The sequence below is a fragment of the Solea senegalensis genome, linkage group LG21 (genome assembly GCF_019176455.1).
Source record: "Solea senegalensis isolate Sse05_10M linkage group LG21, IFAPA_SoseM_1, whole genome shotgun sequence".
Taxonomy (NCBI): Eukaryota; Metazoa; Chordata; class Actinopteri; order Pleuronectiformes; family Soleidae; genus Solea; species Solea senegalensis.
Window position 1 is genome coordinate 8,229,414 of NC_058040.1, and position 24,930 is coordinate 8,254,343.

Consider the following 24,930-nt stretch of genomic DNA (forward strand, 5'->3'; position numbering starts at 1 on the left):
TTCACCGCTCAACGTGGGTTCAGCAGCTAGCCACCAGCTAAAGTTTTTGAAAGTTGTTATGGTCTGTGAGATAAGAGGTGAACCTTAAAAAGCCAAATGCTAACGAGCTGAAAGGGAGGCATATTGCCATTGTCAGATATACTAAATTCAGTAAATTGATTTTCCGCTAGTGCGTGTTTATTTGAACAAGGGCGCTAGTCCAATTAAATGGCCTTAAGTGTGCATGGAAATGTACTGAGTGAAACAGATGTTCAGTCCCTTTCAGTTTCCAAATTTATCATGTGTTTCTAAGTATAAAAGAGAACTTGGACAGGGCGTAGTTTTGAAATGGATTCAAGTTAAATGGTTCAGTAGTGTTGAACCCTTCGATCGTGAGATTATAATAAACAGTGCTGCTGAGTTGTGAGAAAGCTGTGGACGACTTGACACCTTTACCCACACCTCTCACTTGCCCTGTCCAGTCAGGCGATGGAGAGGATAAGAGAGAAATGAATACAATCTTTTGGAAGTGTAAGCACTGTGAAAAAAAATGTTATTCACCCTGAGACACTAGCACCAGTGCCAGATATCTTCACAATGGAAAAACACAAGCTAAAACCCTGTATGTGGTGCCATGATTTGATGGACAAATGATTTAATACCAGTGAAGGTTACAAGTTAAGGCATAACAAAATGTTTAAAGAGGGTAATGGACTCGTGCCAAGGTGGCAAGGCTTAGTCCCGTCTCATTTGAACACAAAGAAAGCCAGCGTGTCAAAACAGATTTGAGATGCAGAGACACTTCTTCTTCTGTTACTGTATGTTAACGGTCACTGTGTTTGTGATGCAGCCGATGAAGTTGGGGGAACATCTAAACAGCCTACTTCTCAACATGTGTGATGATGTTACCATAAGTCGAATGTCGATGCGCACGGTGCTGGACATCTGCAGCAAACACATCCGAAATTCCAGCTGTGACCCCCCCTTCTCCTATGTCAGGAAACTGGTTCGCTTGGTACTTGGCAGCCTTTCTCAGGTACGCAATCTTTTTTTTTATTATTATTATGTGGGTCAAAGTCAACATTCCTGTCTATTTCACCATGTTCTTAATTCCAAAAATATGCACCTGCCATAAAATGATTTAAGATTCTCTGACCCCTTATTTGTTTTTCTTTCTCTTTTTCTTCCACTTTTTCTCAGCTGGACGGTCTGCTGACTGATAGAGAGTCTCTACCTGAGAGGAGTAAGGAGATTCGAGAGAGACTGAGGGGCAAAGGCTTACCTTCAGGTAAGATGAGCTGAAGTGTTAACTCTCACTCTTTCACACGTACACAAGCTGTATCTGCTTTGTGTATTGTCAAAAGAACTTTTCAGTGTTGTTGGAAGTCATTTATTTACATAATAATTTAGATGTCTTGGGTGCCAGTGGTGTATATCTGCCTTCTATTGTCAAATCAGCATAATGGAGGCCATGCTATAACTGTTCACCTATGGTAATCTTCATGTGAGTAACAACAAATCACAGCTGGGAACTAGGAGCAACCTGACCCCAGATAAGTTAAGATAATGTAAATAATATTCCAATTTAATTTGGAAGAGTATAGTGGGTTTTTATTTCATTATTCTTTCTTGATTTTAAAAAAAGGTGAGTTTACAGTGTGTGATTGTTGTCTTATTCATATTTAGCATTGTTTATATTAGTGTTGTTTCATTGGGATGTAAATGGTTTCCCTGGTTGTTAAGCTGTTCATAACTGTAGACACGGAACAACACAGTGCAACAACCTTGAATCGGATTTGATTCAGGAAAATATGACCAAATCCTCCCAGTGGTTTCTCAGAGAACTCCGGCATTCTTCCAGGCCATGGAAAGCAGAGCTGAGCGCAAACATGGCTATCGTTGCTATTATGTAAGCATGGCATGGCATTGATTACAGATGCATATTTTGGAGACACTAGTGAAGCTGCTGGTCTGCTGTTTGTATCAGTGCTTTGTTTCCGTGGTTGAGCACCAGCCAGCCCTAGGGAAAGTACATGCAAAGAGTATTACTCACTTCTTCAGAGTCTTTCTTCTCAAGGAGCGGCATGTTCCCTTCTGTATTCCAGTGTTTTCGAGTTGTGATTGCTATTAAGGGACTTCAGTCATTGTCTCTTTGTTCGTGTTGGATATTTTACGTCGTCACTTCTTCACTGCTGTAGTCCAGCGGCACCACACATGTATTAAGTCCACAAAAGCTTTTGGAAAAAAATAAATAAATAAAAGACATCCTGTTTTTCACTCGATCTAGTCCTTGTCTTTCTGGAAGACAGTTTGTCTTTGAAGTATTAAGACCAAACATTGGCTTTGTAGATTAAACTACCACATGGAGCATTTCTACACGACTCGACGTCTCCTCCTGCTTGTCCTTGTTTTGTTTTGGTCTTTTCGTGTTCATGTCTGCCTTCTGTTTATCTCCGTCTCTTAAAATCCACAGCCCCGTTGGCAGATTTTTATACAGTCTAAGAAACCGACATCCATTATTCAATATTAAAAAAAGACGCAGTAATAGATGGGCTGGATGTCTGGCAAAAAATGTTGTTATTGTGGTGCAGCATGTTTTATTGTTTTTTAAGCAATGCAGACAAAATTAGCTACTCAACAAAACAGATGTGCACAGAGAGAGTAGGTACTAGAGCAGCAATTGCTTTTTCTTATGTTTTTGTGTCTTTGTAAGATATTTAATTTTCTTTATTCATCATGGCAGCTGCATTTCAGCCTCCTCCTAGAAACTGCCTGTTGCAGCTTTAAATGCTAATCCCTTGCTAGGGATTAGGGATGGCATGATGTAGCTGTTTGTGTCTGATACCGATATCGATATGACAACCTTATCAGTTTGTTACAGTCATTATAGACCCTTTTTGAATGATACAATAAGTTCAGTTTTTACATTTTAATCTGGCCAATATCTGATCATATCGGCAAATACCTACTTGCTCTTGAATATGTGGAGTAAACATGACATAAACATGTAATCTGTATTTAGGGCCTAACATAAAATTTGCATTTGAATTCAAGATGTAAGAAATCATCTCGCTGAATGTTGAGAGTGTAGATAGTAAGAAATGCCCCTCCGCCCTCCCCTCCCTTTCCCAAGTGTATTAGGGAACTATGTGCATGTTAGGAAGGTAGGAAGGATGTTGTCCTTCTTCCTTTGCATAGTAAGCTTCTACTTCAAAACTTCAAAAGTGCATGGTTTGGCTTGTTTGTTCATTCAGGTCAGGCTACTGTAGTAACATGGAAATGCAAGATGTCTGCCTTCATAAAGCTGCTGGCCAGCAAATGGATTATACACTTGTACATGATGATGGGACAGAATATGATATCATCACTCTTTGTGATTAAAAAGCACGAACAAAAAGTTAATTGTGGTGAATTTCTATTATTGTGATAATTGTGAATGGAGAAAAACATTAAAATTTCATGCGAGTCACTTAAAAAGCCTGTCCATTTTTATTATGAGCCACAATGGGGAGCTGTATCTTGACTTATTATGATTTCATTCAATTTATAATTTTTCACTACTTGCATTTATTCAGCATGTTTAACAATCGTTTGATGTTTTCTTTAAAACCACAACTGACTTCCTCTACTTTCATACAAGAGCAACATTATTCAAACCTATGTTATTTACATAGGTTACATTTATTGCAATAATGATTCATCTTTGAGGCAGCAGAAATTCACTGTAACATTGGCCAACAACATGTGTGGTCTAAAGTCAGTGGCGCATTATCTTCACACTTATTTAAGTGACACATTAGAAGGGCCAACATTTCAGTGGTCCTCCTCTTCCTCATCAGTTGAATACTTTTTGAATATTGGTGCATGTCTTTATCATGTGCAGTTGTTGATGGAGAAAACAGAGGGTCAGCCCTCTCCTGAGTGAATATATCCTCCTTGTTCCTTTTTTTAATTTTTTACTATTCAAGATAACCATTTGCTTTGTTCTCAACTGTGACATTTTCACATTGTGGTTAAAAAAACCAAAAAAAAACAAACACTTGTTCTATCCTGTTTTCAGGTAGGAGTGCCGCCCCTAGGGTTCTGGAGCGTTATCGAGCCAGGACTCAGGAGCTGACGTCTCTTAACCGAGGCCTCAGTCGTTCCATGGGCTCCCTGCCAATCCAGGGCCTGCTGAAGGGGGATGAGGCGGCAGCTCTACAGTATAACCTGTCTGACTATCATCAACACAACTCTGAGTCTCCCACAGAACTTTACTCCAAAGCCCCCTCTCTTCATCACCAACAATCCTATCCCTACCTGCAGCCTGTTCAACCACACAAAAAATACCGGCCAGTGGAACTGGACCGGAGGTCTCTACCCTTCCACAGCAGGGACCCTGGCCCTGCTCAAGCCAAGAAGACATGGGCTTCCTCTGTGGACTTGGCTTGCATTGACCCAGAGGCTCTTCGTTTTGGGGCATTGGAAGATGCCCGGAGGGGCAGCAGTGCCTTAAGCACCCGCTCTGTAGGCAGAGAGAAGGAGTCTTTCTACCCTGAGTTTGCTGGGCTCAAGACCAGGAAGCCTCACCACCACTCAGCCCTGTCCGTAGGCTCAGGCCTTCCTGGCGCTTATGACAGGATCAAAGAGAGACAGAGGAAACTTGAGGCACTTAGACAAGCAGTAGATGGTGAGTATACTTGAACATAAAATGTGCAGTGTAGAGGAGCAGTCACACACTCAAACATGCTTTTACATGTTGATTTTTGGTGCTCTGTGATTTAGTGTCAATGTCTGACAAATTTATTTAGTCAGTTTTGTTTCTTGCTCAGGATAAGGTTCTTTAAGTGCCGGTATAGTTTCCTATAAGTTCTCACCACGTACACATTTTTCTACATTAATATTCTGAGACCCTTTTTTTTTCTCACTGGGATTGGCTAAGAGGCCGGAGGTGAAAAAGTATTCATGGTTTGAATTTAACTTTCAACATTTTTGATTCTTTACACGCCATCTATTTATGTCCATTTCTTAAGCTTTCCTTGATAATTGAAAGGGAATTCACCGCACTCTCTACGATTGATTCGTTCTTCGTAATATTTACATAACACTCCGATATCTCTTGAATCTCAGACAAGTATTCGTAATGGCTCTATTGTTTTTTCATTGATAAATACACTTTATTTATTTATTTATTTTACTGATCACATACAGGCAATAACATAGTGTCCCATGTTGGGCACACTGGCCTAAATTGAAACAATGCTCATCCCTTAATGAGCATTGTTACATTCTCTTCCAGTTTGACATTTTCTATGAATCTCAATGACACTGAACTGGGGCTTTATTCTTTTATCTGCACCTTCGTCATTGCTGACAGATTACCAACATTTATTTTGTTGTCATAATTATTATAATGGGCTTTTCATCGCACGTCTCATCACAGTCATGTGTCATTATTGTGTTATGCATGATGCTAATGCTTTGTCAGAACCTGCAGTCCCTGGGCGACTACACTGGTGAATAACTTGTTGTTTGCTGAGTCGAACAAACCGGAAAATCCCACCTCAGTACTCAGCTACAGTCTGTGACTGAAACTATGTGTACAGTCTTACAGCTGCCATGCTTGGCCTGTAGTGATTTTTGTTGTTGTTCTACCTCTGTTTGGTCTTTATTTGCTGCGTTTTTCATCTGAAAACATGCCGTCAGGCAATACTATCAGACCTGACAGAGGGAGAGTTTGTGTGTATACAGCTGTAACACTGGGGCAGGAGAGGGCAAGAAGCATAATATATCCCGTAAAAATGCTGAACATTTGAGCAGTAGAATTAACTTCTACAACCTTCCAGGGGCGCTTCTTTGTGTTCTCTTTCATAGCATTCATTTCGCATCTCACATTGGGGGACTCCACTGGTGTGACCTTTTCAGAGGCAGTAAGTTGCTGTTGCCTCCATCTGTCTAAAGAAAATAATCACTTCCTGTGTGCAGTCTGGAACTGTTGCTTGGCAACAACAGATCTAAACACCACCATACTGAGAAATACAGAGAGAGTCATGTGAAGCTCATAAGGTTAATCAGCTTTGTGTTAATTGACAGCTGTTTGAATGTAACATACATTTGTTTACGTTTAAAGGGTTCGCCCTACAGCTTTGAGTAAGACATTTTCAGTTCAGTTTCATTGAGATTCATAGAAAATGTCAAACTGGAAGAGAATGTAAGGTATTCATTAGCTGTTTTCATCTGAGTGGTAAAATTCTCTTATTGATAGGCTCACGTGAGCGGACGGACACGCGGACGAGCTGTAGGTTGCGTGTCCATCCGTAACCACCATGTGGGATGGGAGCTGGGTGCTGGCTTGAACGAAGTATCATTGGTGGTGGCTGTGCAGCAGTGTTTAGACAGAATGAATGAGTCACTGGTACAGAGGTTTCCAAATGGCCGATTCTAATTACAGGCCAGCTTAATTCTAGCCTGCTATGTTACTGTCACACATGCTATAAAGCCACGTTCCTCTCACATTCATACGACTGTAAACACACAGATATGAGCACACATCGCGTGCAAATTAAGTTAATAACCATAAACACACCCAAGGCCGCAAAAACACACAACACAATTGTTTAGCAAGTCAGCAGTCATCCCAAAGAGCTTTACGTTTTCCTCGGAAGATTATCGGATTCTTGGTAAAGTCTCCATATGCAGGCTAGTTTAATGCAGTGGTCACATGGGACAGATGAGGGACAGCCGAGGAGCATGAGCGATTAGTACGTAGTTTCAAATGGTAAATCCCACCGTCTTCTACCTCTTCTTCTTCCTTTTCCTCCTCCGGCTGCCTCCATGCTTTTCAGGCAGCTTTTTTTTTAAAATGCTGACAGAGCCATCAACCAAGCATTCTTTTCCTCTATTGTGGCTTTGTGTCCTCAGCAACTCCTTCCTTTCCTTTTCTTCCCTCCCCTTGGCCCTTTGCTGATTGTAATCAGGGACATAAGCCGTTTAGTCTTTTTGACAGTGTGAAGCTTGTCCACTGAGCAGGTGTTTATTGTCCTACCTGTCAGACTGACTGGGTGCTGAGACGATGTGTTCATATTTGTTTTGCGTTAATTGATATTATATTGTGATGGTGATGTTGGACAGTATGCTGAGCTATAGAAATGCTTCCCTCTAGACTGACTTCAAAGGTTGAGAAATATTTCCATCCGAGCGTTCCATCCGATAATATGAATGGGGCCTAATTGAGCACAGACCATTTGCGCAGCCGTGTGGATGTGTTACTTGGCAGAGACCTTTTTCTTTCTTTCTTCTCTCACTTTTTTCTGTCCTTTTCTACAGGAAAGTGATGGCGCAGCAATGGTTAGTGCTCTCAGGTTTCAAGCACATACAAACTGCTTCTCTGTGTTTTGTGTGTGTGCGAGTTTTCAAATGTGTTTAGATAATACATGAATGTCCTGCGTGTGTGTGTGCGTGCGTGCGTGCGTGTGTGCATGGGCATGGTTATGTCTTGTCCCCCCAGTGCCACTATGCCCCTTGGCACCATGGTGCTTCACTCAGTAGAAAGTTTCCTCGCAGACCTACAGGCTGTAATTGGAGTCATGCGTAACGGATGAGGGAATTCCTAACGTTATTGGACTTTTCAGGCACTTGGCAGCAGATCATGTGGCTCTGGGCTGGGGTGGGTCCAGCTTGGACAACAAATACAGACCACTGCTGCCCCAGGGGAAGAGGAGGTGTTCACAAAAAAAGTTTAACCCCCAAATTTTCATAATTATGTTACAGTTCGGTTCGGAAACTGCTTCAGGAATGATTACAGAGGATTTCTCATGGTTTTATGAAAAGCCTTTTTCTATAGTCCATTTTAATCAACTGCCACACTCATTTACTGTCCGTCCATTTTCTACCGCTTTAACCTCCGCATGAGGGTCGCAGAGGGGCTGGAGCCAGTCCTAGCTGACACGGGGTGAAAGGCAGCACCAACTGTAGTGCTTAACTTATAAATATAAACAAATGCTCATTCAAACCATTGTCAAATATTAGTTCACATAATGCTGATTAGGCCTGTCCGCTCCACACTTATTCAGTATAGAGGTGTTCAGATCTTGTGACAGCCGGTGACGTAGCACACAGGAAGTGATTTGTTTTATGTCAAGACAGGTGGAGGCAAAAGCAACTTTGTACTGAAGCGAGACAGCTGCTTACAGGTTGTAGTATGATTGAAAACACAAAAGTGCTGTAAGTTAAACACTTCTTGCCTCCACACGCCCCTACACTGCTGGTGTATAAACACTCCCTCAGTCAGGTGCGATAGCATTGCTTGACAGAGCCCGTTTTTAAGATGATATGCGGTTTATGGTAGTTTTACATTGTTTCTACAGTCCGAACAGAGGCAATGTAGTATTGTCAACAACAAAAATCACAGATGGTTAAATATGCAATTTCACAAACTCTGCATTTTATGTTTTTCTTTTTTCCGCTCTTGTTTAACTGCTGTGTTTCTGTTGGCTGTGTTCCAAGTCTTCACTTTATAGGGAGTTCCTCCTTTCCCCTGAGACCACCAAAATCCAAACAACAGAGACACAGAGACACTGCCTAAAAAAGCTCTTGTGTTCTGAAAGAAAGCAAGAGCTTTCTTGCTTTCTTTCAAAGTAGCAGGTACCATAGGGCATCAGGGTGCAGGGGGATAAGAAGATACTGAAAAGCGAGGATGCTTTTATAAAAGCTGCTCTTCCTCTAAAAATAATGTCGATTGTGTGCGACTACTAGGATGAAAAATGACTTTAGTCACATAACATACAATGTTACATAACTGTCTGAGTCGCATTGATGGTATGAAGGAGTTCTTTGTCTTCATTATCTTCGTCTCCGGATCGTCATTTATATTTCTTGGGAAATAAAGAGTTAATGGGGAGGAGTATTCAGAGGAAATTATGCACTACATATTTATCTCAGTCAAGCCTTTCTGCTCCCTTGCTCAATGAGTCAAACGTCAAGAGTATCAGCATGTTCTTACTGTGATTCTCTGTAACTAAGTGGAACCCTTTCCAATTCTCTAATAATTTTAAGATTTCTCAATATATGCTGATTAACATGCTAACTTTGACTTTGGCTTGACTGGTGGTTTTTCCACAAGCCGCATTCATTTGTTTCAGTTGTTGTGTTTCACTGTGTCTAAATGTCATGAGGTTTTTGCGGAGTTTTGCCCCATTCAGGGTAGTTGTCTGGTTTTTTTAATGTTGACGATGATTTTGGAGGGAAATGGGAAAGTACATTTTCGGAATTATGAATTGCGAAAGTAGTAGATATTACATTTCTCATTTTCTTGTCCTTTCATATACTTTTATCAAATAAGTGACACAAAAACACTTTTAGTTCTTCACAATGCATACATGTTTAGTTTGCCTGCCAGAATGTTTTATCTGATCTTCTGTTACTGACAAGAGGTAATGACTTCCGTGTCTTTTCACTTCACACGTAGGTTAAAAATTAATTACACACGCACAAAGAGCTGCATCATGGACAGTGTATGCCTTTCTGTACATAGACAAAAAATAATACTAACAATTACTATGTATAAACATAGCAGCGACTCTGTCTAAGGAGCCCAAGAGTTTTATATAAACATCAATAATACAAATATATTAAGACAGACGTCATTACAAAGAGAAGATTGTTGCCCTGTGAAGCGTCTCTGACCTAGATGCCTCAGCAATGACAGGGGAATGCCATTCATTCATGTAATGTAGCAGATACTGAGGAGCAGGACTTTCAAGTTCTATGTACTAGGCAGAGGGACACATTAGGCTAGGGTTCAGATTGTTTGGAGAGTTTCTTGTGTTTTCTCTCCCGTGTTTCTCACCATTGTTTGTGAAGCACTGCTCTGAGGAAATGTAAATAACTGCAGTGAGCTGGTCTGTACTTGTTGTGGTTCACCCAGTCAAGCAAGACAAAAGATTACACCCTCAACAGAAAGGCTCTCTAACCTGACAGGAGGCTTGTGCCCACATACAGTTTTGTTGTGCAGAGGTTGCGTCTCAATTTAGTCACATATGTCTTTCATAAGGAGTCTTGGCCAACAGCATGACTAATTCCTGCTCTGTGTTTCTCGGTCTACTTGTTTGGGGTTGGTCTGAGGTGGATTTGGAGAGAGTCCTTAGCTTGTCACTTCACCTTGTCCAAGTCGAGACAACTGACGCAACTTTTTGTGACGCTCTGTGTCACATGATGTAAAATAAACAAACTGTTTCACTTTAATACACCATCACAAACAAACATTACAAACGTGTCCACGTAACCACTTGAAGTTGTCTAATGTGCATGATTTCTTGAGTTATTTTATTGACATGTTCTAACAGTGCTGCATGATTTGTGATTGTGTGATTTTATTTTTTTTAAAAAACGTTTTGTTTTTTTTTCCTCTTCCCTCCAGACCCAGTCCTCACTCACAAGAGGTACCACAGTGATTACAGTTCTTCTAGTGAAAGCCCCTCGGTCACCTCCTCAGATCCAGACTACAGACAAGGTAAAAGATGCCTCTTTTCCACCAAGCTTGCCATGGTTGAAATCAAATCGGCCTTGTGTTTCTTCCGCGGGGTGTCTGGGTTGTATGGTGAGCTAAGGAAATAGCATGACGTCATACTACATGCCACAGTGTCGCTCACTAACAAATTCCATGAAGAAGAAGAACACAATGCTAGAACCAAAGGGAAATGAAAGCATCCACCTTTTTCGTGTTCTGCATTATTGGCATACGCCATCACAAGTCTTGTTTGACAGAAGGCTACATGCTGAAACGCCAATTTTCGTTGCTGTCACACGAAAGTGATGAGTCTTTGTTGACAACCAGACTGCACTGTTGCTCCAACCTGCAGGAGCTGCACCACTGTGCGTGGCACCCCAACGGAAGGGTGGCCATTACTGGAACAGTACGGCTCGGTTATTTTGGTGTCCTTCTAAAGGTTTGACAATGTAAATGTAAATAACTGCGTGACATACAATACCGGACTTAAGTTGACCACTTGGTGGAAATTGGGCATAGGCGTCACATGCTGCTCTCGTACAACCCAACTTGATGTGTTGCATGAAGCAGAAATAGAAAGTCTTCTATTCAAAATCTTCAAAATGTCAAAGCTGTTCCAGTCCAGTTAAATTACTCCCGTAACAGCAGGAATTTAAATTTTAGTTGGAAATAAGAAGTAGAACACATGGAAGTGGGGTCCTGCTCATTTCACTTGAGCCATTTAAGCAAGAACTGATTTACACCTGTAATGAAGAGTGAATTTAACAGGAAACCCAGCAGCAGTCTGGGCTGTAAATCTGAAGCTCTAAACCCCTGGCAAACCATATTCATTATTCTTTGTCTCGACTGACCACTTCCTCTCGCCTGTCCTGCTCAAAGCCAGATTTCCTTACGAGCCAGTCCCTTCAGGGCACACTTAAATCCAGAGGTGCACCCCTCTGCCATGATGATTTTAACAAGATAAAAAGCTTTGGTTAGCTATGTTGGATTGCACAAGGTAACATACTTTTGCTTTCAGTCATACATTTTATTGCGATTAAAAAAATACTTCAATAACATAATAGTGTGCAAACTGTTTGGCTGGTCTACTCTTTCATGTGGCAAAAAAACTGTGGCTGCACTATTGAGCACAACATCTCCGAAATTAACTGGAGTATCTGTCAATATCCTCTGCACTTGGTCTCCAGGTCTTGTCTCCAGGTCCTGTCTTGGTTTCCAGGCTTTTAATGAGCTTAATGTGACTTGGAAATGGAATTTGGATAATTGTTACATAAATGTCATAAAAGGCTCCTGTCACACACATTATAAACGGACACTGTTGGTAATGAATACAGGATTTTTTACAATACATACCGTTTACGTGTGTTGTTTTAATGATTTCAAGACCTGTGACTGGACTCTTAATGAATTAAAAATTGACAGCATCGCAGGAAATGGAGCTTACGAAGGTCACAGGCAAATTTATTTAAGCTTGCGCAACACCCACACTTCACTGCTTAGCACTGTTGCAGGAAAATGTTTGACACTGAGCTCAGGCAGCTGTGAAGAGTTTACACATTATTCTTTGGAAATAATCGAAATGTTTTGAACAGTTCCTTAACTAAGACCATTTGATTTATTTTTTTCCCCCCCATCTGAAGCATACCACAAATCATAACTTTCAATGCACAGAGACTCTGTTTATTTTAGTACCACCTGACACATGCTGTTGAATTAATGCAGGGCCATTTGTGGCACTGGTTTGACCTAATTTTTTAACAACAACTGCACCTCTTTAAATGCATGTCCACACAGGTACTTTGGCAGGACAGCATGGGTGTCTGCATCTCGAGGGGTGTGTTTGATTGTGTACATGTAAAAACAAAATTTCCTTTTGTGTGCACGGCTCATATTCCCATGTCTTTTCCAGCTAAGAAACCAACTGAGGTTCGGAGGTTCGGCTCGCAGCTGGCACTTTCCCCTGACCACGATGGCCTGTCTCTGACGGGTCACAACGCGCACAGACACAGGTAACGCACACATATGCATGCAGGTGGCTACTGAACAACCAAATTACTAATGCCTAATGCCATTCCCGTATAACCTACCACTTAGTCATGTCATATAGTAACCAGGCCCATTTTATTATTAGAAACAAGAAAAAAAGACGTGTTGAACCTCTTTGCTCCACTTTGATTTAATATTTCTCCTCCATCTCTCACCTCCAACTTATTATTAGGCAGCAACCGTTACAATACCATGTGTTTACTTCCTACTGCACTTCTGTGGTAATTGTTAAGGTGGTTTAATAATTGCTTTCATGATTACATCAGGGCTCAGAATGTTATTACGTTTATTCTAACCACCTGCCCCACTTCAGAGGACTATGTATGTTTTTGAAACGACATGTGTAGTATGTGCTTGGCTACAAACCCCACACCAAGCAGCAGAGCCACCACTTTAGTTGACTTGTTTGCCCTTCTGGCCCACACACAGCTGATGTGGCACAACAGGGTCAGAAGCCCCATGCTTTGCTTGTGAGGTCATCTAATGCAACATCCACATTCGGCAATCTCTGTCTCTCTAAGCTCTGTCATTACAGACCTGACCTGCCTGCTGCTGCTCACAGAAAAAAAAAGATTGTAATCTATCCCACAGTGCAAAGCCCTTTCAATTGTAGTATTTAGAATCTTTGGTGTGTAAATGCATTTTGTCTTTTTGTTATACAACCAACCTTTGCAGACAACAGCTGTTTGCACTCTGTTTTATTTTTAGTGTTTTGTTTGTTTGTTAGGCTGCACTGCAAATCCTTCCTCCTCTCTTCCCCTCACTGTAGGCAGTATGAAGGCGCTGATGAAGGTCTGGTTGGAGCTGAGCTGCTCCTCCAGAAGCAAGAAGAGGAGGTGCAGCGGCTCCAGGCTCACCTGGCCAGCAGGCTGTCCAGGGCCAACCTCTACTCTACAGACGACCCCCTGGCTCCAACACGCACCTCTATACTGGACCCTCCAGACCCCCTCTATAACTCATCTGTGCCACTCCGAAAACCCAAGGTTTGAAGGAACATTGCTAAGTAACGTTATTCTGTGTAGCCAGTGGTGCCTGTTTTCTCTTGATCTCCAGCTTCCTGCACTGGAGGCACAGTCACTTATAACACACAAACCAAACTCTGTTCTTGATATTTCAATTATTTCCTCTCATAATATTGCAAGTTTTTAATTATTTCTTAAACTAACCTACAGTACAGCATTAGTGTTGCACTCAGTGAGCTAATTCTGGCGGTCTGAGCCGTGTACTCTCATTCAGTTGCACACATATAATGGTAGATTGTGTCTGCAATTTTACATGGCACAGTAATTTGGGCCGCACAATCACAGACGACAGAGCCATTACTCTTCATTTTGTAAAACCAGTTCACCATCAAAATTATTGTGAAGATGTTGTTTTAATGTAACATAGTCATAGTTTCACAGATTACTTTATGTAGTTGTCAGCTCCACGAATGATGTTAATTACTTGGGCCAGATTTCCCTTTATCAGCATTAAAGTTGTTTACATACAACACTTCCTCTTCAACTAGGGAAATTTAGACCACACATATGGCACAGCCAACTCTAGCAAGAGCTTGAAAGACATCATTTCACCACTGATTCTGCAGTGGTGACTCTTGGATGTGAGACCTAACGACTCATTCCTTAAATCTTGTTTATCTTGGACTATTTAATGATGGATGTACATTTTTATTACGCATGAGCTCATTGGCAGTGAGGTTGTTAATGCTGTGCTCACTGGATGTTCTTTAAATACAAAATGATGACTGTAAAACATAATTCATGTCAGCATTTCTAGGATAATTACAAATATGTGGGACATGTGGGTGTTTTTTTGGTCTGGTCTGGTCTGGTCTTGTTTTTCCTCGCCTACTATCAGAAATGTTGAAAATCTATTAGCACAAGGTGTAAACTTGTAAGAAATTTGAGATTATCTGCTAAAATATCAATGTTATTCCTTCTGTTTGGTGAATTGCACTTGCTATAGTGTGATTGTCACTTCGGATGTGAGGGTTTATGGCTAACAAAGCAAAACTCTTTGAGCTGAAGCAAAAGAATCTTGTTCTTCCACTACTGGTGAGAGTACACAACAGAAACTCAACACGGAAATTGTGTGTTTTTTGTGTGTGTGTGTGTGTGTGTGTGTGTGAACAACACCTAAAAAGTATCACATGAGCTGTGAAATTTAGTGAAAGGAGTAGCCAATAAAACTGGTTTGAACTGGCAGTCATAGTGTTCTTGTGATGGAAGAAAGAGGGTCCATTTTTTTCGTTAGTAATATATAACAGATGTTTTTTGTGTTAAAAGTGATGAAACACAATCAATTGGCATCATTCTTTTGTAAAATAAAGCTCACTCTCTCTGACCGTTACTTTTTATCTTTGCACAAAATGACAGAACTACCACGGGCCTGAGTTTGTGAAGATGGCCAGTGAGCCCTGCGTTGCCTTAACTGTCCCCTCTTCGTTTATGGTGAGGATATAAATTTGGTGAAAATGTGTGTACAGTACGTATGATGTAGATGAATGGGTGTTGTCACAGAGCCTCCATTATTTCCCATTCATAATTTATTCCTCCCTCGCTCCCTCTTTGTTTTGCTTTCTTCCCACAAGAAACGCGGAAAGGCAGAGGAAGTGCAGAGAAAGGTGGGCGTCGTGCTGCTGAATGGCCAAAAGCTGGAGCTGAGTTGTGACATCAAGGCCATTTGTAAAGACGTTCTGGATATGGTGGTTGCCCACATCGGGCTTGTGGAGCACCATCTCTTTGGCCTTGCATACCTCAGAGGTACAGTGTGCTGTAAGCTGGATTGGTCTGTGGTTTCAGGTGCTTGTGTGCGCATCGGGTGCAAGTTTTGAATGTTTTTAGATGTGTGTGTGTTGTGCTATGTGGAAATCTTTAAATAGCTCATGATATATTATAGAGATGTGCTGTCCTGAAATCATGAAAGTATACCTCTGTGACATAACAAATCAAACATAATTTGTAAGTGGCTCATTCTGACTCCTCCCGCATGCAGAAAATGAGTTTTTCTTCGTCGATCCTGATGCCAAACTTTCCAAAGTGGCCCCAGACGGGTGGAAAGAGGATCCCAAGAAGAGAAAATCGGACGTGCCTTTTAACCTTTTCTTGCGCATCAAATTCTTCCTCGATGATGTCAGCCTCATACAGTAAGTATGCATGTAAGCTTAACCTAAAATGGTACATTGAGCCCATCATCGTTGGACAGAACTTTGCCCAGATGTTGGCACATCAACATTACTTTTTTCTCTGGAAAATAGACACGCTATGACCAAACATCAGTACTACCTACAGCTGAGGAAGGATGTCTTGGAGGAGAGGTTGCGCTGTGACACGGAAAGTTCCATGTTACTTGCTTCACTGGCACTGATGGCTGAATTCAGTGATTACCAACCCGAGGTGTGTTTTATACAGTCTTAAACAAAAGAATTAGAAAATACATAAACCAAATTGGGGTGTTGGGCTAATAAAGTGATCTGATAAATAAAAGCTGCTCTCTCCTCTGTGCCTTAGCTTCATGGAAAGACCTATTTCAGGCTGGAGCATTACCTGCCGGCATCCATCCTGGATAAAGTGGACCACACGACCCTCAAGGAGGAGCTTCCCAAACTTCACAGCAACTACTACGGAGCATCTGAGGCGGAGGCGGAGTTTGAATTCCTCAAGGTCGGCAAGGCAGAAACATAAAGGAATCGACATTTTAGTGCCAAAAATGTTCTTTTATTGCAGCACATGTTGTGAAACATGTCAAATGTGAAGTTTTAAGTGCACCAAATGGCAAGTAGTTGAATTTGGCAGAAGTAACAAAACATTTTAGTGTCCATAACAAAAAAATAATTGCATAATATTTCTGCCTTTTATTCTTCATTCTTTGTGAAGTTTGTTACTCTATTTGATTCATGCCACATAACCAAAACAAAAACGATATTCATATTTGATCGCTGTGCCAAAAAAGTACCTATTTTCTGCATGAAGTATGTAGTGTTTTATGTGATAGATCTGAAGAGTATGGAAGAATTAAACATTTGTGTGTTTGTTGTTGTGAAGTTGAGCCAGAAGCTGACGGAGTACGGAGTCCATTTCCATCGGGTGCTCCCAGAGAGGAGGTCTCAGACGGGAATTATGCTGGGTGTCTACTCCAAAGCGGTGGTCATTTTTGAAGTCCTAAATGGAAATCGTACCCCTGTGCTTAGGTTTCCCTGGCGGGAGACTAAAAAGATTTCCTTTACAGTACGTATCTGTCTATTTTCCAAGAAAAATAAAACCATGCCATTCTCTAATTCACTACAAGTTACCCTGTTTGTTCTGTGCTTTCGCTGACTTGTTTTATTTCCTCCTCTGCTAAAGAAAAAGAAGATTTGCCTGCAGAACACATCGGATGGGATTAAGCACATATTTCAGACAGACAGCATGAAGACGTGTCAGTATTTGCAGCAGCTCTGCTCTGATCAGCACAAATTCTACCTGCAGATGAAGGCGCGTCAAAGCAACCAGGAGCTGCAGGACCTAGGTAGGACAATTTATGTATAACATAATGTCTCATCACATGATGTGACCTCAGGCTCAGACAGATGCAAATATTCGACCAGAAAATAGCTGCATTTGTAACCCAGAGACGAAAGACCTCACACAGTGACATGTGCAGAGAAAGACAAGCCCTGTGAAGATGTCAGCTGCATGTGTCAGGCAGCCTTCTCGTTATCACCAGATAGAAGCCGATGCTCGTGTTTTTCCCTTTTCTTACAATTTCACCTGTTTTTCATTCGCCAAAAATATATTTCTGTATCTTACCCGATTTAATAATTGAACATTTAGGTCAAATTATAAATAATAATTATTACTTTGAACAAAAAGGCTGGAGTCATCGGAAGTGAAATATTTGTAATCAGCTGTGACGATTATAACGGATATCACCAGGAAGTTGGAACTTGGTAGTCCCTACATTTCCATCTGTACATTAACCCCTTCAGAGGACAGACAACTTTTTTGAGTTAAGAGTAAAGAGCCTTCCCAATTGTGTTCAGATTATTTTCAAATTTAAGAGGGTTGTATATCTATGTAATTGTTAAAATTGCTGTGGAGTTTCAGTAAAGCTTTACAATTATTAAATAATCAAGGACTATATTTTAGTAATATATGTTTTGTTTTGACCCTGTTTATTTTATTTTAACTTATTTTCCTATTTTCTTAGATTGTTGATATTCCTGGTTTTCTTATGGATTGTATAGGAGAGGCATATTTTTTTTATTTTATTTCTGTCACTTGCTTATTCACACAAATTGTTTGTAATATATAACCAAAAAATAAATTCATATGTCATAAGTGAGCAATATTCAGTATTTTTTTCTCTCTTGTATGTCCTGCATGTCAATCAGAGAACTGCCCCCTGAACCTTTTACAATATCGGAGTGGAGAATCGGTGGGAAGGACCGTGAGCTCCGACAGCTTGTCAACACGCTCTAACCCGGACCACCTGAAGAGGATCTCATACTCGGAGGCGGCCCTCAACAAAGCACCGTCCGGCCCAATATTAGTCCAAGATGAGCTGCACTTTCCAGGTTACAATCCAGTGGCCTCCACAGTCCTTTCCAACCCGCGAATAATGAGCCGCTCCCACCACAACCTTGGACAGACGCCGGAGTCTCCAGAGCACCAGGTGGCAAAGTCGTATCATGGCCAGTCGCACAGTGGACTGAGCCAACCACAGTCCAACCAAGTGGCCTCTGACTTCCAGCAGCACCACAGAGCCAACTCAGAAACAGGCTCTCTGACACACCACCCAGACAAGTGAGTGAAATGAAATGATCCATTCCACATGCACTTGTTGTTATGAAGGACATATGTTCATCTCTGGTTGTTAATTGTTTTACCATCCATCAGAACTATTCAGAAAGTTCACAGTTTGAGTCTCCAAGCTCACCTCATGCCATAGTTTACTCTCTGTTACTGGGGCTACTTGGCCTCATACTACAGAGACATAGACAAATCTGTGTCTTAATTAACCCTCTGGAGGGGGGTGTTCAAACCTTCCCTTGTGTTGTTGTGCCTACCTGTGTGTTTGTGTTTGTGTTCCTATTTAATCAGTAAAATAAAACATATTTTAATGGCAGTTGCTCTCTGTTCTGTCATCTTTACAAATGACATGTGGGATTTTAACAGCACAGAGCATATTTTTATTATTTTCATTCAGTCTCCTTTTGATTCCTCTGCCCCATTCAGTAATGAAAGTTGTCTTCTTTTCCCCCCTCTCTCTTCCTCACAGGTCATTCAGCGCAGCGTTGCACAATAGCCAGGCCTGGAGCCACAGCAAGTCCAAAAAAGACTCTGACTCCTCTTCCATAGAGGATAATGGCCAAGCTTATGTAGTAGGTGGGGATGTTAACCTAAAACACAAATGAGTGATGACAATGTTAATATTAAATTATCTGAAATTTAATGTATTTATTTGATTATTTAATGTCCTGGTGGGTTTAGCGGTCATTGTGCTGTATAATACACCACCATTATTCTGTGTAATGCACAAAATGCAAATTAAAGCCTTGCTGATCTCTTGTTTTCTTTTGATCTCTTGTTGTTTTCCAGGGGTCAGTATGCACAACTCCTCTGGACCACCCTCCACCCCAGCCTCTTTTGATGGTTGGTATTTTAATTTCTCATTTCCTTATTTCCCCCCCTTCAGATACAAACTGGGGGAAATTCCCCCACCACTTTCCACAATCCCTGATTTTATAGCGTCCTTAATCCTCTCTGTCAATCTGTTGAACCATATATTTTGTAACGGCACAGCCAAGTACGGATATGCAAATCAAAATAAATCCTAGATCACGGTTATATAATGCATAGTTGAGCCTGTCCACTCTGCGCTCCTGTGGAACTGAACTCTGGCTTCGCTCCCACCATTTAAAAGCTTAATGGTTGGCTCTGAAGTCATGACCTCCCCTTTCATCCCAGCTAAGTCCATCTTTTCCGGCCAACTGTGCTAATGTAGAGCCACATCAGCCACACTGCATGCTTGTCTGGTTCGGTTTATAATTACAGTCTTCATAAACGACCCATTTTAAATCCCTAATGGAATTAACTTACCCTAATTTCACCATATGCATTGGTGATACGTGACAGAACTCATGCAATTTAATTAAATGGGAAATGTTTGTTTTTTTCACCACACAGAATCACTCATGAAAAAACTAAATGCTTTACCATATCCAGAGAGAGACATCACAACTGTAAACCTAAAGAAAGATGCAAAGTACGGTCTAGGTAAGTTTCCCTGCTGCCATGTCTCTGATTCAACAGTGTACCAACATTGTAAGTTTGTGATTAAGGGACTTGTGTTCTCCTGATGTGATGTGTTTTAAGAGCATGTGCACGGTGTGTATGTGTACGTCTGTTTGTGCTCTCCAGGTTTCCAGGTTGTAGGAGGAGAGAACGCCGGTCATATGGATCTTGGTACCATCATTAGCTCCATCACTCCTGGAGGTCCTGCTGACATCAATGGTAGTCTCAAACCTGGTAGGCCTGTGCTTTGCCATCCTCCTCCTTCCTAATTGATATATTACAGCATTAAATTCCTAAAGTGTGCCATGGACCCCTGGTGGGACATGAAGGTAACGCATGTTTGGCCATTTTGCACAGTACTGTCATTAAAAATATAGAAAAAGGAAATTATTTATTGGAGTATTTGTGGCCTGGATAAAAGTGCCAGAGTTTCAAATTGGGCCACAGCACTTTTAGGTTTTTAAACCACTGAATCATGGAATGATTTGTTGTCCGCGGTAATAATTTAAAGCAGGTTCTTGTCTTTCCTCACCCGTTACTCCTCCATGCTGTGATGTTGATGCAGGCGACCGGCTGATCGCTGTGAATGAAGTAAACCTAGAAGGACTCTCTCATGCTTCCACACTTGATTGTCTTCAAAATTCTCCAGATGAAGTTACTCTGGTGGTGTCGCAGCCCAAAGAGAGGCTCTACAAAGGTAAAAGCAGGGACATGTGTTGAGTATTTTGTAATATATAAGAATTACATTGCCTTTTTTGTTTACTCTTAGACCTGTAGAGTAATAACACTGTTCTTGTTTCTTGTTTTGGCAGATTCTTCTTCTGGCTATGTCTCCTCCCAGGCCAAGTCTGCATTGAAAGCACTTAATTCTGGCCAGAAAGGAGAACTAGACATTGATACCTCATCAGAGGAGCACACAGGAACATTAAGCCCTACCCCTCCTCTGCACAGAAGTGCCACACCACCAGTGGCATCGTCCACAGTCCACCAGCACCCCAGCCTCAGTTCTCGGGACTCCAGGACAAGCAGTTTTGCGAAAATCAGCCAGCTCCCTGTTAATGGAGTTCAGCAGTTGCTTGAACGAGCTACAGCTCCTGCCACATCTTCATCCATTGCCCAACAACATAGACCAGAATCTAACGTGGCTTCGGATCCTTTGCCACCAGCTCTGCCACCTAAAACTAGAAAACCTAAAATGTCAGAAGCTCCCAAAGTCTCCGAACATTCTGACTGGGGGGATTCTGACATGGACGAGGAGACCTATTCCAGTAGTCAAGAGAAACTCAAAGGCAAAAAGGTGCGGCGTTTGTGTCAATGAATTCACTGGTGGTATTGTTCACTGTCATGAGTTATCCCACATGCTGCGATTTATGAATCAAAACTTTAAAAAAACAAAAAAAAACATTTGTATATCTGAGTGGAGCAAATAAAATAAACATTTGTTAATGTGTTTATATTAGATTGGGATTAGATTGGTTCTTCTGCAAAACAAGCATTGCACACAATACCTGTCAAATGCTTGGCACAACTAACTGCCTGCTGTATATAAACTTCTACTATAAGTGCCAGTCATTGCATTGACTCTGTCTATGTAGGGCAGTTTGTTAGCAGAACACTGCACATCTTTCCCCCGTATAGAATACTATCTTCTAGCTAGCTACTAGCTTCCTCCCTCTCCCTCTCCCTTGATCCCTTATTCTCTCCGCATGTTCCAGCTTGTGATAAATCGACTTGTTTTCTGTTTGCAGGAAAACATCATGGAAAATGTAAATGGTAATGCCCCAGGCGTCAATAGTCTCCATCCAGGAGATCTATTTGACGTTGAGCTGTCGAAAAAAGACAGCAGCCTGGGCATAAGTGTCACGGTACTGTTTGGAAAGGTTTTCACGCTCTCTTTGTTTTGCCCCTTTCCCCCCTCATTTTGGCATTTTTGTGTGGGTTTGTGTGTGTGCACTTTTTTGTTGCTTGGGTTGATTTGCTTTTTATAATGCTTGGGAATTTATTTATGTATTTTTCCGCTAAACTAACAGAACAATTTCATACTTTTTATGGGTTTAATCAATGCAGGGTTTAAAATTAACAAATGATCTGTTGGACATTCACACTGTTTCACCAGGTCCAGGAAGTGCTCTTTCTACTGGCTGCCTATGTGTTTGCCGCTAACTCAGACAGAGAGATTTGCAACCAATATAATTTGATTCACTTAATTTGTGTCTTCACATAAGGAGTCCTGTCAAATATTTGCGTGCAAAACAAAATGACTCACCGTTTTGTTGCATCAGCAATGCACACAAACAAGAAAAGGAAACATCAAATTCATCGCAAAACAATCACAACTAAATGGGCACCATATAGAAATTCACACTGTCTGTGATTGTTCGTGTTTAACCCCCGAGTAATCTCATCAGTCACGTCACAGTGGAGGATTTTTTTTTGTCATTTACACTTCACTGAGTGTTTCATGACTTACATGATAAATGCTTTAACTGCTGCACGAGGAATAATTTAAATATTCCAACTAAATGACCTCATGAATACTACATTGATTTGTCAACAAGGTAGAAGGGTCTGTTTTGAGAAACAGGCGCAGTCAGCTCATTGGAACATGTTTTCATTGCTTAAGTCAGTTTTTTGTTAGGTGTGAAGGCAAGATTTCATTTCCTCTCAAAGAGTTGAGCATTTGGAGATGCGGAAAGGAAATACATCACAAATAATTAATTATAGTCTGCCAGAATTGCTAGAAATCATGAAGCAACTGATGCACATAAATGTGAAATAGCAGCCAGTAATTGCGCCCATTGTGTAGGGAAATTTATAAGTAGAAGATAAAAAGCACCTAACTATAATGACAGTTGGGCAGATTGTTTATTTTAAATACTTCTGCTGTGAAGTGTTGTCAATGTCAGTAATGTAATGCACCAATTCTAAACCTACAGTGAAGACAAAGCATTTATCATTTTACCAGTGAAAAAAAAAACCTCCACACATCCCATCAAACCTCCCATACACAATCTCGGATTGTCACTTTGGCCAAGTAAACTAAGAGCTGTGTTTTGTTTCTTAGGGCGGAGTCAACACCACGGTTCGACATGGAGGCATCTACATCAAAGCGGTCATTCCTAAAGGTGCAGCTGAGCTGGATGGAAGGATACAGAAAGGTTAACAGCCGCGACACTCATTTTTCTTTTACAAATAGTGATGGTTGCACTATTTCTGTTGTCTTAATTGGTCTCCGTCTGCCCTATTTATACTCAGGTGACCGCGTGGTGGCTGTAAATGGCAAAAGTCTGGAGGGAGCTACTCATCAGCAAGCAGTAGAGGCTCTCCGAGACACTGGGCAGGTGAGGCACAGCATTTGTCCCTAGAATGTTGCCGACAAGCTGTTCAGTTGCCACCAGCTGGTCCAGAAACGCTAAGCAAATAATTTCCTCCCTCAGACGGTGCACTTGTTGCTGGAGAAGGGTCATCCGCCTGCAGACCACGTCAATGCTCCCGTCACACCTCTGTGCACTCGAACGAGTGTTGTCAGCAGCCGAGAGCAAAGCAAGAGCAAAGAACAACCACATGAGGTCAAAGAAAAACCAGAGTATAGCTTCATCACGCAAGGTGAGGTGGCACAGTTAAACACACAGTATGTAAATTGTAACTTTTAGATATTGTTACGCTGAAATGTCACATATCAACTCCTGCAACTTATCTATGTAATGCTCAAGCATGTCATGGAATAGGGAAATGAGTGACATTGATTAAGTACTGTATGGTCGTTATAGTTTATCTAAAACAACACATTGAATGGTGGCCCAAGACTTTTGCACAGTAGTGAATATCTTTAGGGCTCATTACTTGGTTATTTGGTTTGTTACTGTACATTTATTACAACCTAACTTCAGCTAGCTATTTTTGTTGCTGCCTCTTTCACACCCAGAGTCCATGAAGTCCTGTATAAGTGTTTAGTTTGTAATGATGGCAATGAAAAGCAATAACTCTGTGATTATTAAATCACAGGGTTTTCACTGAGGCCATTTGTTCTCTGCGGGCAAAGAAACTTGCTGTAGGTCATTTCATTTGAAAGTAAATGAGCGTGTGTGTACAACCTATTAGCAACACTCTGCTGCCCATTTAGAGCTCATTATCTTGCCTGTGTGAAGGACATCAATCGTCTGCTTCCTCCAAACAAGCCAGTGTTGTTTCTGAAGAGTCATTGACTAGTTGCTCGAATCATCCACGATTACTGTATATGCCTCTTTCTTACAGTTATCCTAGCAATATTTTTTATGATACTGATGATTACAAAAGTAGTCATTGGCAGCGGATATAGAGGTGTTGTTTTTTTAAAAATATTTTTCAGTGATGGGGTTACATTTGCAAGTTTACGTTAATGCCACTTGGCTGTTGATTCCACTCTGGGAAAATTGCCAGGAAGTGATTGGGAAAACATGATGAAATGGTAATAAAGTAAAAATAATAGCCTGTAGGAAAAAAATCATATGTCTTGTCACAGCAGGGATTGAAAGTGAGTGACTTGTAGATCTTGATGACTGTGTGTAACAGTAATAATGAGACATAGAAAAGCATGTACATGGTGCAATTGACAAAGGGTCAGAAAGGAAATTTGTCTCCAACCTGGAAAAACTGTTTTTGGGAAGTAGCATCTCTCCTTGGAGATTGTATACAAACTTGCATCTGTGTCTAGTTAGAGCCTCAACAGGTTCTGATCTCTTCTTTATGAAAAGTAAACTGTGATTTATTTATTTATTTGTTTATTTTTTAATCATCAGAAGCATTTCACCTTATATTGCTTAGCTCTTCCATCCATTCTTTCACCCATCCTGTATCTCTAACCCCTTATTCTGTGTGGGCTGAATAAAATCATTCACACTGCGCATTCTTGTCTCTACAGATAACGTGTTTGAGGTGTGTCTGCTGAAGAACACGTCAGGGCTGGGCTTCAGTTTTAGTCGAGAGGAGAACAGCCCCGACGAACCTCACGGCTCCAGCATGGTGCGCGTTAAGAAGCTGTTTCCTGGTCAGCCTGCCGCCGAGAGCGGTCGGATCAACGTGGGTGACGTCATCCTGCGGGTCAATCAAACGCCCCTCAAAGGACTCTCGCAACATGTACGCAAGACTTTGCATCCTGTCACA

At 41.2% G+C, this 24,930-nt stretch overlaps 1 protein-coding gene across 3 annotated transcripts in view; it reads left to right on the forward strand.

Moving 5' to 3' along the window:
* ptpn13 (protein tyrosine phosphatase non-receptor type 13) overlaps window positions 1-24,930 on the forward strand; it is a 45,881-nt gene that overhangs the window by 13,120 nt on the left and 7,831 nt on the right. Inside the window, exons 5-29 of one of the 3 annotated variants that reach the window (XM_044011947.1) lie at window positions 830-1,015; window positions 1,180-1,267; window positions 4,040-4,648; window positions 10,376-10,468; window positions 12,375-12,474; window positions 13,281-13,494; window positions 14,890-14,964; window positions 15,105-15,276; window positions 15,509-15,659; window positions 15,771-15,909; window positions 16,024-16,176; window positions 16,558-16,740; window positions 16,858-17,020; window positions 17,886-18,297; window positions 18,773-18,879; window positions 19,093-19,146; window positions 19,681-19,770; window positions 19,915-20,022; window positions 20,354-20,485; window positions 20,601-21,085; window positions 21,537-21,668; window positions 22,853-22,946; window positions 23,044-23,129; window positions 23,226-23,394; window positions 24,689-24,903. In XM_044011947.1, coding sequence (XP_043867882.1) covers window positions 830-1,015; window positions 1,180-1,267; window positions 4,040-4,648; window positions 10,376-10,468; window positions 12,375-12,474; window positions 13,281-13,494; window positions 14,890-14,964; window positions 15,105-15,276; window positions 15,509-15,659; window positions 15,771-15,909; window positions 16,024-16,176; window positions 16,558-16,740; window positions 16,858-17,020; window positions 17,886-18,297; window positions 18,773-18,879; window positions 19,093-19,146; window positions 19,681-19,770; window positions 19,915-20,022; window positions 20,354-20,485; window positions 20,601-21,085; window positions 21,537-21,668; window positions 22,853-22,946; window positions 23,044-23,129; window positions 23,226-23,394; window positions 24,689-24,903 — 4,410 coding nt within the window. The remainder of the gene's footprint in view (window positions 1-829; window positions 1,016-1,179; window positions 1,268-4,039; window positions 4,649-10,375; window positions 10,469-12,374; window positions 12,475-13,280; window positions 13,495-14,889; window positions 14,965-15,104; window positions 15,277-15,508; window positions 15,660-15,770; window positions 15,910-16,023; window positions 16,177-16,557; window positions 16,741-16,857; window positions 17,021-17,885; window positions 18,298-18,772; window positions 18,880-19,092; window positions 19,147-19,680; window positions 19,771-19,914; window positions 20,023-20,353; window positions 20,486-20,600; window positions 21,086-21,536; window positions 21,669-22,852; window positions 22,947-23,043; window positions 23,130-23,225; window positions 23,395-24,688; window positions 24,904-24,930) is intronic. The other 2 variants (XM_044011948.1, XM_044011950.1) reach the window with 2 other exon arrangements.